This window comes from Rhinatrema bivittatum, chromosome 2 (genome assembly GCF_901001135.1).
Source record: "Rhinatrema bivittatum chromosome 2, aRhiBiv1.1, whole genome shotgun sequence".
In the NCBI taxonomy this organism is placed as follows: domain Eukaryota; kingdom Metazoa; phylum Chordata; class Amphibia; order Gymnophiona; family Rhinatrematidae; genus Rhinatrema; species Rhinatrema bivittatum.
The window spans coordinates 241,097,157-241,113,283 of NC_042616.1; the positions used below are offsets into that span (position 1 = coordinate 241,097,157).

A 16,127-nucleotide genomic window follows, 5' to 3' on the forward strand; every position below is an offset into this window, starting at 1 on the left:
TACGGTGTGTGTTGGTGAGGATGCGTGCAGCGGCGTTTTGGAGTAGTTGAAGTGGTTGGATTGAGCTTTTGGGTAGACCTAGGAGAAGGGCATTGCAATAATCAATTTTAGAAAGAATGAATGCTTGTAGGATTGTGCGAAAATCGCTGAGGTGTAGTAAGGGTTTGATTTTTTTGAGGGTATGCAGTTTGAAATAACATGCCTTGAGGGTGTTAATGTATTTATTGAAGGCCAGATGGTTGTCAATGATGATACCAAGGCTGCGTACTTGTTCGCTGTGAGTCACGGGGGGGAGGGGTAGACTAGGTGCAAGGGGGGGTTAATGCCAGGGGGCGTGATGTGTAGTATCTCTGTTTTGGCGGTGTTTAGTGCTAGGAAGTTATTTGTCAATAGAGTGTTAATCAGCAAAAGGGTGGAATTCCAGGTCTCAATGGCTTTTTGTAGGGTGTCATTTATAGGAATGAGAATTTGCACATCATCAGCGTAAATGAAGTGCGGGAGACCTAGATTGGATAGAAGGTTGCAGAGCGGGAGGAGGTAAATGTTAAACAAAGTGGAGGTCAGAGAGGAGCCTTGTGGTACACCTTGTGGTAAAGGGAAGGTTTTGGATGTGTGGTTGCCTAATTGTACACTGTATTGCCTGTCTTGTAAGTAGGATTGGAACCATTGCAGGGCTGCACCTGAAATGCCAATGTCTGCGAGGCGATGGGAAAGTATTTTATGATTGACAGTGTCAAAAGGAGCAGATATATCCAGGAGGATCAAAATATGAGGAACTCCAGATCTACTAACACTTCATGTACTGGTATAGCCATCACTTCTTTTGGTGCATCCACAAATTGGAGAACCTCTAATGTTTTGTGGCATGTGTCCTCCTCTGTAGTAAGTTCAAAGGGAATTGTCTGACATCTCCCTAATAAAATTGGCAAAGGAGAGATCCTCTGGGAGAGATTTTCTCCTTTTTTCTGGAGGAGATGGTTCTGATAAGATGTCCTCCATTGATGTGTCGGTGTCAACATCTTCCCATGTGTCAGAAAAGGTCTCTTGTCGAGATCCTTAAAGAGGGAAGAAGATCGGTATGGTAGGATAGGTTGGCACCGATGGATCCTTCGATGGCCTCGATGGAAGACGCAGTGGCACCGATGCAGGTTTCGGCAGCACCGGAGGCATCGATGGAAAATGAGGGCCTCTTGGTCCCGAGATCCCTGACGGACCAGGCATCGGTGACAGAGGAATGGAATCCATACCTTTGTCATCTGAGGGAATGGGAATCGGGGATTTCAGAGGCTTTGCAGGTTGCTTTGGCACAGATGAGTGTATCCAGCCTGGTTTGCAACGGTTCAAATATCGATGGCTCTGGTGTCGGTATGGGGGCCGGCATCAATGGCTGTAGGTCTCGGAGAGCATCGAGCACTGCTTGGCAGATGAAACCGTCCAGTTCCTTCCTGAAAGCTGGTGTAGATATCGCAGGCTAGGCGCTATGGGCACCTCAACAGGGACTTATGGGGTCTCGTACCGGTCACCGATATTTGTGGGGATCACTTTGGTTTTCCGGGTGGAGAGGGTGTTAGAGGCTCCTATACCAGTGTCTTCTTTGTAAGCGGCTCGATAGCCATAGAGGCCGATGTGGGGTCTGTGCCAGCACCGGGAGTCGACTCTCGTTGGTGCCAGTTCGGTGCTTCCCTTGGTGCTCGGTCCGGTTTTTCTCCAGCACAGAGGTAGATCATGTGGATGCCTTAGACGGAGTCGGTGACGGGCGGTCACCGCTTCCCTGGTGCTCCTGGCGAGGTTTGATGACTAATTTCTTCGATGGTCCTGCTGTTGACGATTGGGTGGACGTCGATGGAGTCAACTTGATTTTGAACAGAGTCTCCATTTTGTCTAGGTGAGCCTGCCTACCCTTCAGAATCATCTGGGCACAACTTGGGCAGTGAGACACGTCGTGTGATGAGCGAGGCACAGCACACAGACATCATGTGGTTCAGTAATTGACATGGTTCGGGGGCACTCCGGACATTTTCGGAAACCTGTTGCCATAATGGCAGAGGTTGAGGCCCCAAAACGGTCGATGGCCTGTGGACACCGAAAAAGGTGGGCACGGGAACAGACCGGGAATAGTGAACTTACTCACCAAACGATGGAAAACAGTATCACAACGGGAGACCCCTATGAGGGAATCTTTTTTTTAAGTAAAATATTAACTTTTTCTGTGAGGGAAATTGTGAGAGAAATTCTCACAGAGCTCCTAACCGCGAGGCAAACTGCAGCACGGAAAAAAGAGACTGAAGGGAGACCCCTGCGGCTGCAGGGATCATGGCATGCTGGGCATGCTCAGTGTGCCGGTCAAAAGTTCTAGAAACTTTGACAGAAAAGTTTTCTGTGATAGGGCTCCGTCCAGTGATGTCACCCATATGTGAGGATTACCATCCTGCTTGACCTGGGAGAATTAACTTGATAATTTGGAGGAGAAAGAGGGAGAAAATGGAACAAAATAAGACATGAAAGGGGAGATGATACAAGAAGAAAACAGAGGAGGGAGAGTAGTAGGATTGGAAATGAAACCCAGAAGAGAGAACGGAAGGAATAAAGATGTTTTCTGATTCATATGATAATACTATAAATAGCTACGTAGTGTAAGTGTTTCTTAGCTAGAAGATGATGTGACTAGTAAAGTAAAATGAATGATATAGGAAGAATTTCTAACAGTAAAATCATGCAAGTCTGCAGGTGTCTAATAACTTATCTTGTTAGTGGTATCTACCTGGCAGGTTCATATGTTCCAGAACACACAAAGTGAAATACCACCCTTTCCCCCTTGCTTATTACCCTCAGGATGAAAACAACTCAAATATCTGCATGTACAAATGATACATTTTGTGGTAAAATCCTCTTTAGCATATGAATGCTCCCCTTGAAAATTAAGCCAACTAATAAGAATATCATGAATGGACTGTCTTTTTTTCTGTTCCCGTCCCTGCAAATCCAGCTCTTATAATCCTTTTTCTCTTTACCATTTCCCCTTCTCTCTATTGTAAGTACTAGAACTCACCTCTCAAGGCTGAGTATGATAGGTTTCTTTGGAACCATTTCTTTAAAGCAATTAGACCAAACATTTCAGAGGTGAATTATAAACTGAATTAGTATTTTCAAATGTTTCTATTGAATTAAAGGCATGTTTGGAGTCAGCTGCCACAATAATCCGCTTTGGTAATCTAACAGAATATTAACCCAGAGAATGCATATCAATAATAATATATGATGAACCCTTACTTGTAATAGAAAAGATCCCAGTTCGATTCTATTTTTATTCTTTGCCTCCTCTTTCTCAGTATGACAGGTTTTTGATTAATATTCTGCAAAGAGAAAAGATAGTTTGACAAATTTAGGACTAAAACAATCTGACCCTATGCAATAAGGCAAGGTTACTAGTCACAGAGTGCAATCATAACTATCTAGCTAGGTATTCAAAATTGAACTGTATTTAAAAGTGGAATTGAGAAGCAGTCTAGTGGCTAGAGCAGCAGGTTAAAAACCCAGAGAAGCCAAGGTTTCAAATCCTATTCACACTCCTTGTGACCTTAGGCAAGTCATTTCATCCTCCATTATACCTCAAGTATAAATCCTTAGGGCCTCATCTATTAAACATTTTCCCCATAGACACAGAATGTGAGAAAAGCCTTAGTAAATCAGGCCCTAAAATTGTAAGCCCCCTGGAGACAGAGAAATACCTACTGTACCTGAATATAACTCACCTTGAGCTACCAATGAAAAGGCATAAATTATATCCAAATAAAAATAAAAGTCAATAGAATTTTAATACTGCAGGAGATAATTAAAAAGAAAGCTTTGGGAAGGGTTTAGGAAGACCCCTTTGTACAGGAGAATTTCTTAAAAGAGCATCCTTCACACAAGTCAGAATATTTTAACAGCAGAATACTGTCACAACAGAAATTAATTTCAAAGGAAGGAAAAGTGTTTATTCTAAAATAATTTATTTGATCCTTTATTCTACAAAAATGCAAATCTGGTACCAGATTTTGATTAGGGCAACCATGAGCAAAAGCAGCAAGGCTGAAAAAAAAAAAAAGAAGAAGAAGAAAATCATGAAAGTGCAAGGATGAAATTACATTTTAAAGTGGTTTGAGAAAAGATAGAGGAATTGGGTAGGAAAATTTGGGCTACAAGGAGGTTCCCATCACAGAAATCTGAGATGAGAAATGGAACAAACATACAAGTCGGTACAAAAGACAAAGAATTGAACAAAAAATTTGACGAGAGAGATCACATGCAAGCTGAAAACATTGGGAACTGTAACTGATGTAATGATTTTTAAAAACAAAAAAAGAACTGCAAGATATATATGAGATGAAAATTGGTTCTTACCTGCTAATTTTTGTTCCTGTAATACCACAGATCATCCAGACCAGTGGGTTATGTATCCCTACCAGCAGGTGGAGTCAGAAATCAAAATTTTGGGCACTGCTATATATACGAGAGTGCCACCTGTAGTCCCTCATTATTGGCCTGTACCCAAGATCACACTAAACAAATGAATGGGCAAAGGGGGGTTGAAACCCAAACAAACTCATATTACCTTTGCCCCCAAAAACTGAAATCCTTAGTCAACGCCTTTGAAACTGCTCCTTCAAACTTATCTGCAACGGAGCTCCTTAACAAAAAGCAACTAATTAGTACCGGCAGTCTTTCGGAATCTGAAGAAAGGGGTGGGCCTCTGGACTGGTCTGTGGTATTACAGGAACGAAAATAAGCAGGTAAGAACCAATTTTCATTTCAGTCCAGACCAGTGGGATGTACCCAAGCCACCCTACACTGGGTGGGAATCCGAAAGACCCGCACGCAGAACACTCTCACCGAAGGACGATTCATCAGATGCTCGGACGTCCAGTCAATAATGCTTAGTGAAAGTGTGAAGTGAAGACCACACTGCCGCCCTACAGATTTCCTGGGGCAACAGAAGCTGACACTCAGCCCAGGAAGTAGCACGCAGCCCGATCGGCACCTGGCGCCCTTGGGCTATGTAGGACGAGCAGATAACTTCTTTTAGCCAGTGGGAAATGGTTGCCTTAGACACTGTCCCCCCTCTTCAGGCCGCCGAAGAGTATGAAGAGATGATCTGAACAGCGGAAGTCATTAGTAACTTCCAGATATCACAATAAAATGCGCCGAACGTCCAATAAATGAAGATCCCTCTCATTGGTGGAATCCCGGGACCACTGCAGGAATCCCGGCAGCTCCACCGTCTGATTAACATGGAAGGAAGAGACAACCTTGGGGACAATGGACAGAACTGTGTGCAACGATATCCTATCGTCGTAGATCCGCAGGAAAGGATTGCAACAAGACAACGCTTGTAATTCTGAAATCCATCGCGCCAAACAAATCGCCACCAAGAAAACGGTCTTTAAAGCCAGATCTTTAATGGAAGCTCTACGAATAGGCTCAAAAAGGGCTCCACACAGTACACGAAGCACCAAATTCAAACTCCAATCCGGACAAACAGAACGCACAGGAGGACACAAGTGTATGACCCCTTTGAGAAACCGAGCAATGTCCGGGTGAGTCACTAACGAAGCGCCCTGAAACTTGCCCCACAAGGCCCCCCAAGGCCACCACCTGGACTCTCAGGGAATTGAAGGCCAAGCCTTTAGACAGTCCCTGCTGCAGAAGTCCAACACCACGGGGACCTCTATGGATAACGGATCGTAGGAGTGCTGTAGACACCACAACTCAAAAAGCTTCCAGACCCTAACATACACCATTGACGTAGCCGGGCGTCGTGCCTGAAGTAAGGTGGAAATGACCAGTTCAGAATAACCCTTCAAACGTAAACGTCACCTCTCAAAAGCCACGCCGCAAGAGAGAAGCGATCCTCCCGATCCGAAAATATGGGTCCTTGACGAAGCAGACGAGGAATATGAGCAAGTTGCAAAGGGCCTTCTAGAGCCATATGAATCAGATCCTCGGAACCACAGGCGACGCGGCCATTCCGGAGCCACCAGCACTACACTGCCAGGATGGAGTTCTATGCGACGGAGAAGTTGACCGATGAGGGCCCAAGGAGGGAAGGTGTATAACAGAACTCCCGTGGGCCACGGGCACACCAGTACGTCGAGTCCAACAGACACCTGCTCTCGTCGCCGACTGAAGAAGCGGTCTGTCTTCACATTGGCCCGAGTGGCCATCAGGTCAAATTGTGGCACACCCCACCTGGCGCAAATGAAGTTCCAGGCGTTGGTCGCCAACTCCCATTCCCCCGGATCGAGTTGCTACCTGCTGAGAAAATCCGCTTGTACATTTTCCACTCCTTAGACATGAGAGGCAGCAATCCCTCTGAGGTGTCGTTCTGCCCAAGTGAACAACAGGCGCGCTTCGAGTGCCACTACGGGACTTCTTGTGCCTCCTCGTCGGTTGATGTAATCCACCATCGTCGCATTGTCGGAGAGTACCCGTACCATGCAGTGTTCGATCAAGGGTAGGAATGCTTGTAGGGCAAGCCAAACTGCCCTCATCTCGAGTCGATTGATGGACCAGGCCCCCTCCGTTGCTGACCAAAGACCTTGGGCAGTTTTGTCTGCACAAACTGCTCCCCAACCAGACAGACTGGCATCGATGGAGATCACCACCCAAGTCGGAGGATCCAGGTCTACTCCTCGCTCTAGATTGTCACGAGACAGCCACCATGAAAGACTGGCTCTGGACTCTGCGAGCAGCGGCATGGGCAAGTGGAACTGTTCCAACACTGGACTCCACCATGACAAGAGCGCACGCTGTAACAGTCGCAAGTGAGCGAACGCCCACGGTACCAAATCCAAGGTGGAAGCCATTGATCCCAGGACTTGCAAATGATGCCACACTGTAGGGTTCTCCCTCACGAGTAAATTCCGGATCTGCAGTTCATCACTCTGTCCGCTGCCAGCACTACCTTGCTGCGAAAGATGTCGAACAGCACTCCCAAATAGACTAGTGTCTGGGTGGGCTCCAAATGTCTCTTCTGCACATTTATTTTCCAGCCGAGCGACTGTAGCATGAGTTGTACTCTTCGGACCAATCTCTCACAGTCCTCCTGAGACTTTGCTTGAATCAACCGGTCGTCCAGGTATGAACGAACTAAAATCCCCTCCTGATGAAGAGAGACTGCCACTACCACCATGACCTTGGTGAATGTATGAGGCGCTGTCGCCAGTCCGAAGAGGAGAGCTCGAAATTGGGAGTGCTGACCCAACACATTGAAGCGCAAGTACCGCTGATGGTTCTGTCTGATCGGAATGTGCAGATACGCTTCCCTGAGATCCAGAGACACTAGGTACTCTCCCTTCCGTACTGCAGCCATAACAGATGTCAGGGTTTCCATTCAAAAATGAGGAATTCGAAGGCACCGGTATACTTTCTGCAGATCTAGGATGGGACGAAACGTGCCCTGCTTTTTGGGAACCACAAAGTAAACGGAATATCTTCCGCGGCCCTGCTCTTTCACAGGGAACGGGACAATGGCCTTCAGTTCGAGCAGCCATCTAAGAGTATCCTGGACCGCCTCGCGCTTGCTGCGAGAGGACACGCGAGACTCCACGAAGATTTCCCGAACCGGACGGGAGAACTCTAGGGCGTAACAGTCTCTGATCACCTCTAAAACCAACCGGTCTGAGGTAATCTTTTCCCATTCCATGTAAAAGTTGGATAATCTGCCTCCGACAGCTTTGATGATGGAATGGGTGCTTGTAGCCGCATTGCGAGGGCTTACTGCTTCCTGCCCCGAGGTTTCCAGTGTCTCTACCGGCGCGGCGACCAATGCGAAAGGACTGCTGGTGTCCCGGAGTCTGCTTAGGTCCTGAAGCAGAGGTGTATCTGCCAGCTTGAAAACGGCTAGCATCCTGGAAACAATTCCAAGATGGAAAAACTTTCTTTGAAGAACATCTATCTTCCGGCAACCTATTCCCCTTGGACTCCCCAAGCAGCTTCACCAACTGATCGAGGTCCTCTCTGAACAGGAGCTTGCCTTTAAAGGGAAGGTTACAGAGTTGGGATTTTGAGGACAAATCCGCTGCCCAGTTACACAACCAATGGAGACGAAGGGCAGCCACCATGGACACCATACTACGGAGCCGAGGTACGCACCAAATCATAAAGTGCGTCCACCACATAGGCAATACCTGCTTCTAAGCGAGCGGCCTGCAACGGAGCACCACCGGCAGCCCCGGAACTGGGCACTGCTTCCTGTACCCAACAAAGGCAAGCCCTTTGCATAAGGCTAGCGCAGACAGCCACCCTAAGGCTAAGAGCGGCTACCTCAAGATTCGCTTCAACTGGATCTCCAGCTTGCGATCCTTCAACGCAGCAGCTCCGGCTACCGGAATAGTAGTTTTCTTCGTGACCGCCGAAACTGTCGCTTCAACCTTTGGAATCTTTAACAGATCCAAGACATCTGTTGAAAGGGGGTAGAGCTTCGCCATCTCTCTGCCCACTTTCAGCCCTGCATCCGGAGCATCCCATTCGCGGGTCACCAGTTTGCGGACCTTTTAGGAAGAGGGAAAGAAGTAGTTGGTCCACGTATACCATTGAGCACCGGATTCACCCCTTCACTGTCTGATTCCTCTTGCGCCACCTTAAGACCCAAGACATCTAGCACCTGGGGTATGAGGGGTCATAGCTCATCCCGATTAAAAAGGTGGACCACCGTGGGATCATCGCCCTCAGCCTGCGGGAGGTCGTCAGTATCAGGGTCATCCTGATCTCTGTCCCCCTGATCTGGAGTCGTAAGCAGATCCCCAGCCAATGCTGGCTGTGCTCCCGAAGCAGGATCTGGACATGCGGTGCCCGGGCCCTGTCATCCACCAGCGAGGTTGTGGCACCGAAGGGTCCTGAGGGTCTGCGGCGCTAACCCTCTTAGGAGGAGGTTCAGCCATGTCCACTGGCCACCCGGCCCTCTTTAGCATCGCCTTGTTTCCTAGCAAGAGGAAGACTTGGTGCATCAATAGGATAAATTCCACAGAAAAATCCTCCGGGTCTCCTCCCCCGAGGGATCAGGTGACACCCAGCAGAGTGATCCTCCCCCATGGGGGCTAAAACGGGCGGGGAGTCCTCCTCCCACGATCCACCGCAGAAGGAAACCCCCCTCCTCCCCCCCCCCCCACGGGAAGAGGAGCCGGTCTCGACAAGCCTTCCATGCCTGAGGAACAGGCAGCACAGAGATCGGCCGAATCCAGGACCTGCCCGCATGTCCCACATGCATGGCAGGCTGCGGCCTTGGTGCAAGGCGCCATAAAAAGTACCACGCAGCCACACGGTCACAGACTGAGGAGGGGAGGTTGGCCGAAACTCAGGAACAGCGCGCACTGCCCAAGGCACGGGAGAGAGACAGAAAGAGGCCTGATGTGAGGCAGGTGTGCCAGGAGCCATGCCGAGCTGCAGTAAACTTGCAAGCACCAAAACACTCCTCCCCCACGGTCCTCGAGCCAGCCAGAGCCCCGGGGCTGAAGAAAATAAAAGAGACTCTGCACTCACCTCCAACGAGCCGCTGAAAGCAGGCCCCCCCCCCCCCCCGGCACCAACTCCTCACCTCAAACAGAAAGACGCCAGACTGCAGAGCCTCTAGCTTTTTTTTTTTTTTTTTACTTTAAAAACTTTATGGAGCCAACAATGATGCAGGGAGCTGAGGGAGCAGCTTCGGCTGTGAGTGAACCAGGAGCCCCTGGTTTTCACAGCACACGATAAAATGGGTGAGACCTTAGGTAGGGGTATCCAACCCCCCGGACTCCCGGTTTCCACTGAGGGATGGCCCACAAAGGTGCCTAACACCTCAGGAAGCTGATCTAGTGAAAGAAAAAAATCTAACTACACTGCCTGAAAACTTAACTAAGACTGCAGGGTGCATCTCTACCAGCTGCTGGAGTCAGAGGAATACTGAGGGACTACAGGTGGCACGCTCATATATAGCAGTGCCCAAAGTTTTGATCTCTGACTCCACCTGCTGGTAGGGATACACAACCCACTGGTCTGGACTGATCTGGGTATGTTCAGGAACACATGTTTTCCTTAAAAACAAAAAAAAAAAACACCCCACTATGATTGTAAAAATAAGTTTGTTCACATACAGTCCCACCACCATCCATGGGCAGGATGGTTCGAGGGGGCTAGGCCCAATCTGAGTTTTGAGGAGAGAAGCCCTCTGAAATTCCCTGCCCCCCCCCCCCCCCCCCAATAATTTTCTCCTGTTCCTCAAGAGTACTGGTGGGGCAGGAAATGCAGTGACCCTGCAGAGAGATTTCTGCATCAATTCAGAAGGTACAATGCCACCCTCCCCTCCCCCTCCCAGATACACACCAATATATCAGGGGAGGGGGTTATGTTGGGTCTGCTTGGATTAAATTGTCCTAGGAAAACAAAAAAGAATAGATGCCTCAATCTTTTCCAATGTTTATTAAAATACGAACACGTCTCTATTTTAATAAACATTGGAAAAGATTGAGGCATCTATTCTTTTTTGTTTTCCTGACGGCTATCATAGATCGCCTACCTCTTTGTTAAATTGTCCTGGGCCTATACCTTCCTCGGGTCAGCCTTGCCCCAATGACAAAGTCCAGGTCTAGAACTAAAGTGAGATTATATAAGAGCTTTTATGAAAAAAAGCTAATTGGTATCAATAAAGAAGAATACCAATATTATGAATTCAATTACAAGGAAGAAGTCCACTGATGTTGAGTGAGTTGAGAAACTTGTGGATGCAAAGGCTAATTCTCCAATTTTATTTTTTCAGTTTTGGGCTATATCCATGTGTTGAATAGGAAAAAGTTATATTTTTAAATTTTGCACTAGATCTATACTTTTTTTTTTTAAGTTTCAATTTCTAGCTTTTCTATAGATATAGCTAACCTGAAAATTTGGTTGTTCTAAGTTAAATAGCTCAGGAAAGTGTTCATAGATGAATACATAAGCAATTTTTTGAAGGAAAAAAGCACCAAAAAGAACTTTGAACACTGTGAATGGGGAGTAAGAAGAACAGAAGTCAAGTAGAGGAATATAACATGCAAGTAATAGAAATATTTGTAGACGATAACTAATTTAAGATGAACAAGAGATTTCAATAACTATTTATTGAAACAGGAGCCTTTGGAAATTAAATCCATTTTTATCTAAATTGCTAGTTTCAAATGTCTACTAAAAAACTCAAATTATGCAAATTGTATTTTTTAAGCCATGCACGAATTTTAAATAGCCAGGAAGGGTACACGTACATTGAGGTACGCACGCCCAGAAAAAGTAGGTGGAAAAGGGGCAGGGCATGGGCGTTGCAGAGACGAGGCCAGCACTGATGCACCTAACTCCAAATTTAAGAGAACCTCTTTATAGGGCTCAGTCTGATACTCTACATACGGAACATTGTAAGGGGGCACTTTGATTCAGGGTGATTTTTCTGGAGGTGGGTTGGGATTAGGAGAGTGTTGTTACAGACATATTCAGAGGTATCCATTATAAAATTGATATCAATAAAGAATTTTAGACCTTATAAGTGATGAAAAGTAGTTAATTTGTACAATGCAGCTAGCAGAGACTGCAGTGTGCAAATCAATTCCCTTTTTTAGAATTTTCATCACTTATAAGGTCAGCAATTCTTTATTGATGTCAATTTTACAATGGATACCTCTGAATGTGTAATACTCCCCTAACCCAACCCACCTCCCAATAACTCACCCAGAATTAAATTGCCCGGTTACAAAGGTCCATATATAGAGTATCAGACTAAACCCTATAAAAAGGTGCTCTCTCCCCCTCCCCATCCCGGATGTTCCCCGGACTACTGCGCTTAACAGGGAGCTATAGCAAAGTGGCGCACGTAAGATGTGTGTACAGCCGCAGACATGAGTACGTGAAGAGTATTTTATAACCTACACACATAGGTTATAAAATAGCAAGTATTTTTTGTGTGCAGCGAGATAGAGCAGCTTTTAACCTAGAAAAAAGGGGAAAGCAGACAGTCGCTCAGCAGCGCATGGTTCGGAGAGAGGTATCTTCAAAGGATACTAATGATGCATTAGAATTAGGGCATCCTGACAGTGAGGTTCCAATAATTAGAAAAGTAGTCCAAGTGCCTGTAACTAAAAACTCACCTGAGCTAAAAAAATTCAAAGTTATCCCTATCAATTAAAAAGCAGAATGAAAATACAAACAAAAAACAAACTTTGAAATGTTTGTATGCTAATGCCAGAAGTCTAAGAAGTAAGATGGGTGAATTAAAATGTAGAAGAAAATAGGATAATGCATAAACGTTGGCAAGTTAAATGTAAGACATTGATAAGACAGGCTAAGAGAAAATTTGAAAAGAAGTTGGCCGTAGAGGCAAAGACTCACAGTAAAAATTTTTTAAAATATATCTGAAGCAGAAAGCCTGTGAGGGAGTCAGTTGGACCGTTAGATGATCGAGGGGTTAAAGGGGCACTTAGAGAAGATAAGGCCATCGCGGAAAGATTAAATGATTTCTTTGCTTCGGTGTTTACTGTAGAGGATGTTGGGGAGGTACCCGTACTGAAGAAGGTTTTCATGGGTAATGATTCAGATGGACTGAATCAAATCACGGTGAACCCAGAAGATGTGGTAGGCCTGATTGACAAACTGAAGAGTAGTAAATCACCTGGACTGGATGGAATACACCCCAGAGTTCTGAAGGAACTAAAAAATGAAATCTCAGACCTATTAGTAAAAATTTGTAACCTATCATTAAAATCATCCATTGTACCTGAAGACTGGAGGTTAGCTAATGTAACCCCAATATTTAAAAAGGGCTCCAGGGGCGATCCAGGAAACTACAGACCAGTTATCCTGACTTCAGTGCCAGGAAAAATAGTGGAAAGTGTTCTAAACATCAAAATCACAGAACATATAGAAAGACATGGTTTAATTGAACAAAGTCAGCATGGCTTTTCCCAAGGCATGTCTTGCCTCACAAATCTGCTTCACTTTTTTGAAGGAGTTAATAAACATGTGGATAAAGGTGAACCGGTAGATATAGTATACTTGGATTTTCAGAAGGCGTTTGACAAAGTTCCTCATGAGAGACTTCTAGGAAAAGTAAAACTTCATGGGATAGGTGGCGATGTCCTTTCGTGGATTGCAAACTGGCTAAAAGACAGGAAACAGAGTAGGATTAAATGGACAATTTTCTCAGTGGAAGGGTGTGGGCAGTGGAGTGCCTCAGGGATCTGTATTGGGACCCTTACTTTTCAATATATTTATAAATGATCTAGAAAGAAATACGACGAGTGAGGTAATCAAATTTGCAGATGATACAAAATTGTTCAGAGTAGTTAAATCACAAGCAGATTGTGATAAATTGCAGGAAGACCTTGTGAGACTGGAAAATTGGGCATCCAAATGGCAGATGAAATTTAATGTGGGTAAGTGCAAGGTGATGCATCTAGGGAAAAATAACCCATGCTATAGTTACACAATGCTAGATTCCATATTAGGTGCTACAACCCAAGAAAGAGATCTAGGCGTCATAGTGGATAATACATTGAAATCATCAGTTCAGTGTGCTGTGGCAGTCAAAAAAGCAAACAATGTTGGGAATTATTAGAAAGGAAATGGAGAATAAAACGGAAAATGTCATAATGCCTCTGTATCGCTCCATGGTGAGACCGCACCTTGAATACTGTGTACAATTCTGGTCGCCACATCTAAAAAAAGATATAATTGCGATGGAGAAGGTACAGAGAAGGGCTACCAAAATGATAAGGGGAATGGAACAGCTCCCCTATGAGGAAAGACTAAAGAGGTTAGGACTTTTCAGCTTGGAGAAGAGACGGCTGAGGGGGGATATGATAGAGGTGTTTAAAATCATGAGAGGTCTAGAACGGGTAGATGTGAATCTGTTATTTACTCTTTCGGATAGTAGAAAGACTAAGGGGCACTCCATGAAGTTAGCATGGGGCACATTTAAAACTAATCGGAGAAAGTTCTTTCTTACTCAACGCACAATTAAACTCTGGAATTTGTTGTCAGAGGATGTGGTTAGTGCAGTTAGTATAGCTGTGTTTAAAAAAGGATTGGATAGGTTCTTGGAGGAGAAGTCCAATACCTGCTATTAAGTTGACTTAGAAAATAGCCACTGCTATTACTAGCAATGGTAACATGGATTAGACTTACTTTTTAGGTACTTGCCAGGTTCTTATGGCCAGTTGGTAACAGGATGCTGGGCTTGATGGACCCTTGGTCTGACCCAGTATGGCATGTTCTTGTGTTCTTATACGCATGTTTATGGGCGCATGCGTGGCCCTTTTAAAATCTACCTTTTAACTCTTATTTTGCAGGTATCATCACTTTATGCATGACAAGATAGTTCTTACACTCAAGACTGTGTCTATATCTTGAAAGTTTGCATTGATTTAGTACTGTAAAATTACTTCCTCTCTCAGTATCCCCACAAGTACCTAGCCAAATTTAAAGTGACTTCCCTCTGAAACATCGTTTCTACTTTTCAGCTGGCACTTGAAAATAATCATATTCCTGATCAGAGAAGCACTTTTCAAAATCTCATCAAAAACTGCAGATACCATTTTATGTAGATTAGGTCATTTTGTATTGCATGCACATATTTAGATCACATGCAGTTAATAGAAAGATGATCTACAATATCAATGAAACATTTACTCAGCTTTAAAGTGGTGACAATCATCACTCTTTTGTGTACTTACTTGTGCTGAAGCAGTACAATATAACATTACTAGGACTGATGATGCTAGAAATGATCACCATGATGGTCAGGATTGTTAATACTATTCTCAATTAACACAATGATTAGCTGCTTATAAAATAGATCAGTTACAAGTTATTGATCAGTTTATCAGCAAATATGCTTAAACATTGATGATGTGTAAATGCAGCTAGTTCCAAGATTAACACTGAAACGTTTTTCAAAAAATTTTCCCCATAGGAACAGAAGGTGACAGCTCTCTTTGAATAGTCAGAACTATTGTATTGCTTCTGTTTGTATTACAAAAGAAAAGATATGGAGTCAAAATGCTGCTGGAAAAATGAGGAAAAGTTGTAATCTGTAATCTTACACTTTTACCCCTAGAAAATAATCTGAGTATTTGTTTGATTACTTTTCAGTAGTTACTGTAAAAAAAAAAAAAAAAACCCTAATTATGACCAGTATAGGTGCTATTTTGAATGACGACTGCCACCATTACAGCTGCTGAAATCACAATATTCAATTAACCTTTGAAATATCTTTTTCATATAATCAACAAAATCCGCAACCACAGCCAGCGAATAGTAAACAAAACACTACATAGTAAGCAATGCAACACAAATAGAGATAAAGACTCACCATATTGTTTCTGTCCTGATTGCGAATAGCAAGCAGAAAAAGAAAAAGGAATATCTTTTAAAAGAAAGCAAACATAAGACAGCAAGCAATGTACTTTCAGGAAAATAATTTCAATTTTTATGCTAGGAGCACAAGATGTAAATTCTGTGAGCAGAGCATTATCCTCCAATAAGGTTCCTTTTTCCTTGATCACATCTGACCTCCAATGAGCTGGCTTTACTCTTATTTTAAGATGAAACACGATCACAGTCTGTCTACACTGAAACTGATTTCTTCATATTTGATTCCTATTGTCCACAACCCTTCTATTGCACTTTGCATAGTGGATCACTGAGCTTTTCATGCCTCTAATCCTCACCTGACACTGAAACCTCTGCTCTCTCCTGGCTTCAATCTCATCATTGGTCTCTTTTTACATTTGGCATTCTACATCCTTTCCAGAGACTTCTCTCCTCTATGGAGCTTCATACATTCCTACTGCTAACATAAGAGGCCAAAATAATGTGACTACAGATGCAAAAATTACTAGTATAAGCTAAAATACATGCATATTTGTATGAATTTCAAATATGCCACATATTTCAGTGATCAGCCTTCCTTCAAAATTAATCACGCATCACTATAAATTGCCTCCATATATAGAAATTAAAACATGTAATCAAAAGTTTTAAAGCAATCAATAAATCAAGTAATCAACATTCTAAAACTGTAACAAGCTTATTTAAAAAGGTCAACTTTCTTCTTTCTTGGCTATATTACATCTACTATTCTCAACCTTTATGCT

General features: G+C 44.2%; 1 protein-coding gene across 1 annotated transcript in view; it reads right to left on the reverse strand.

The window, feature by feature from the left end:
- Positions 1-16,127, reverse strand: part of DNAJC13 (DnaJ heat shock protein family (Hsp40) member C13) — a 701,712-nt gene that overhangs the window by 406,797 nt on the left and 278,788 nt on the right. The window contains 2 exon segments of the mRNA XM_029587070.1: positions 3,271-3,353; positions 15,344-15,358. Of these exon segments, the coding sequence (XP_029442930.1) occupies positions 3,271-3,353; positions 15,344-15,358 (98 nt within the window).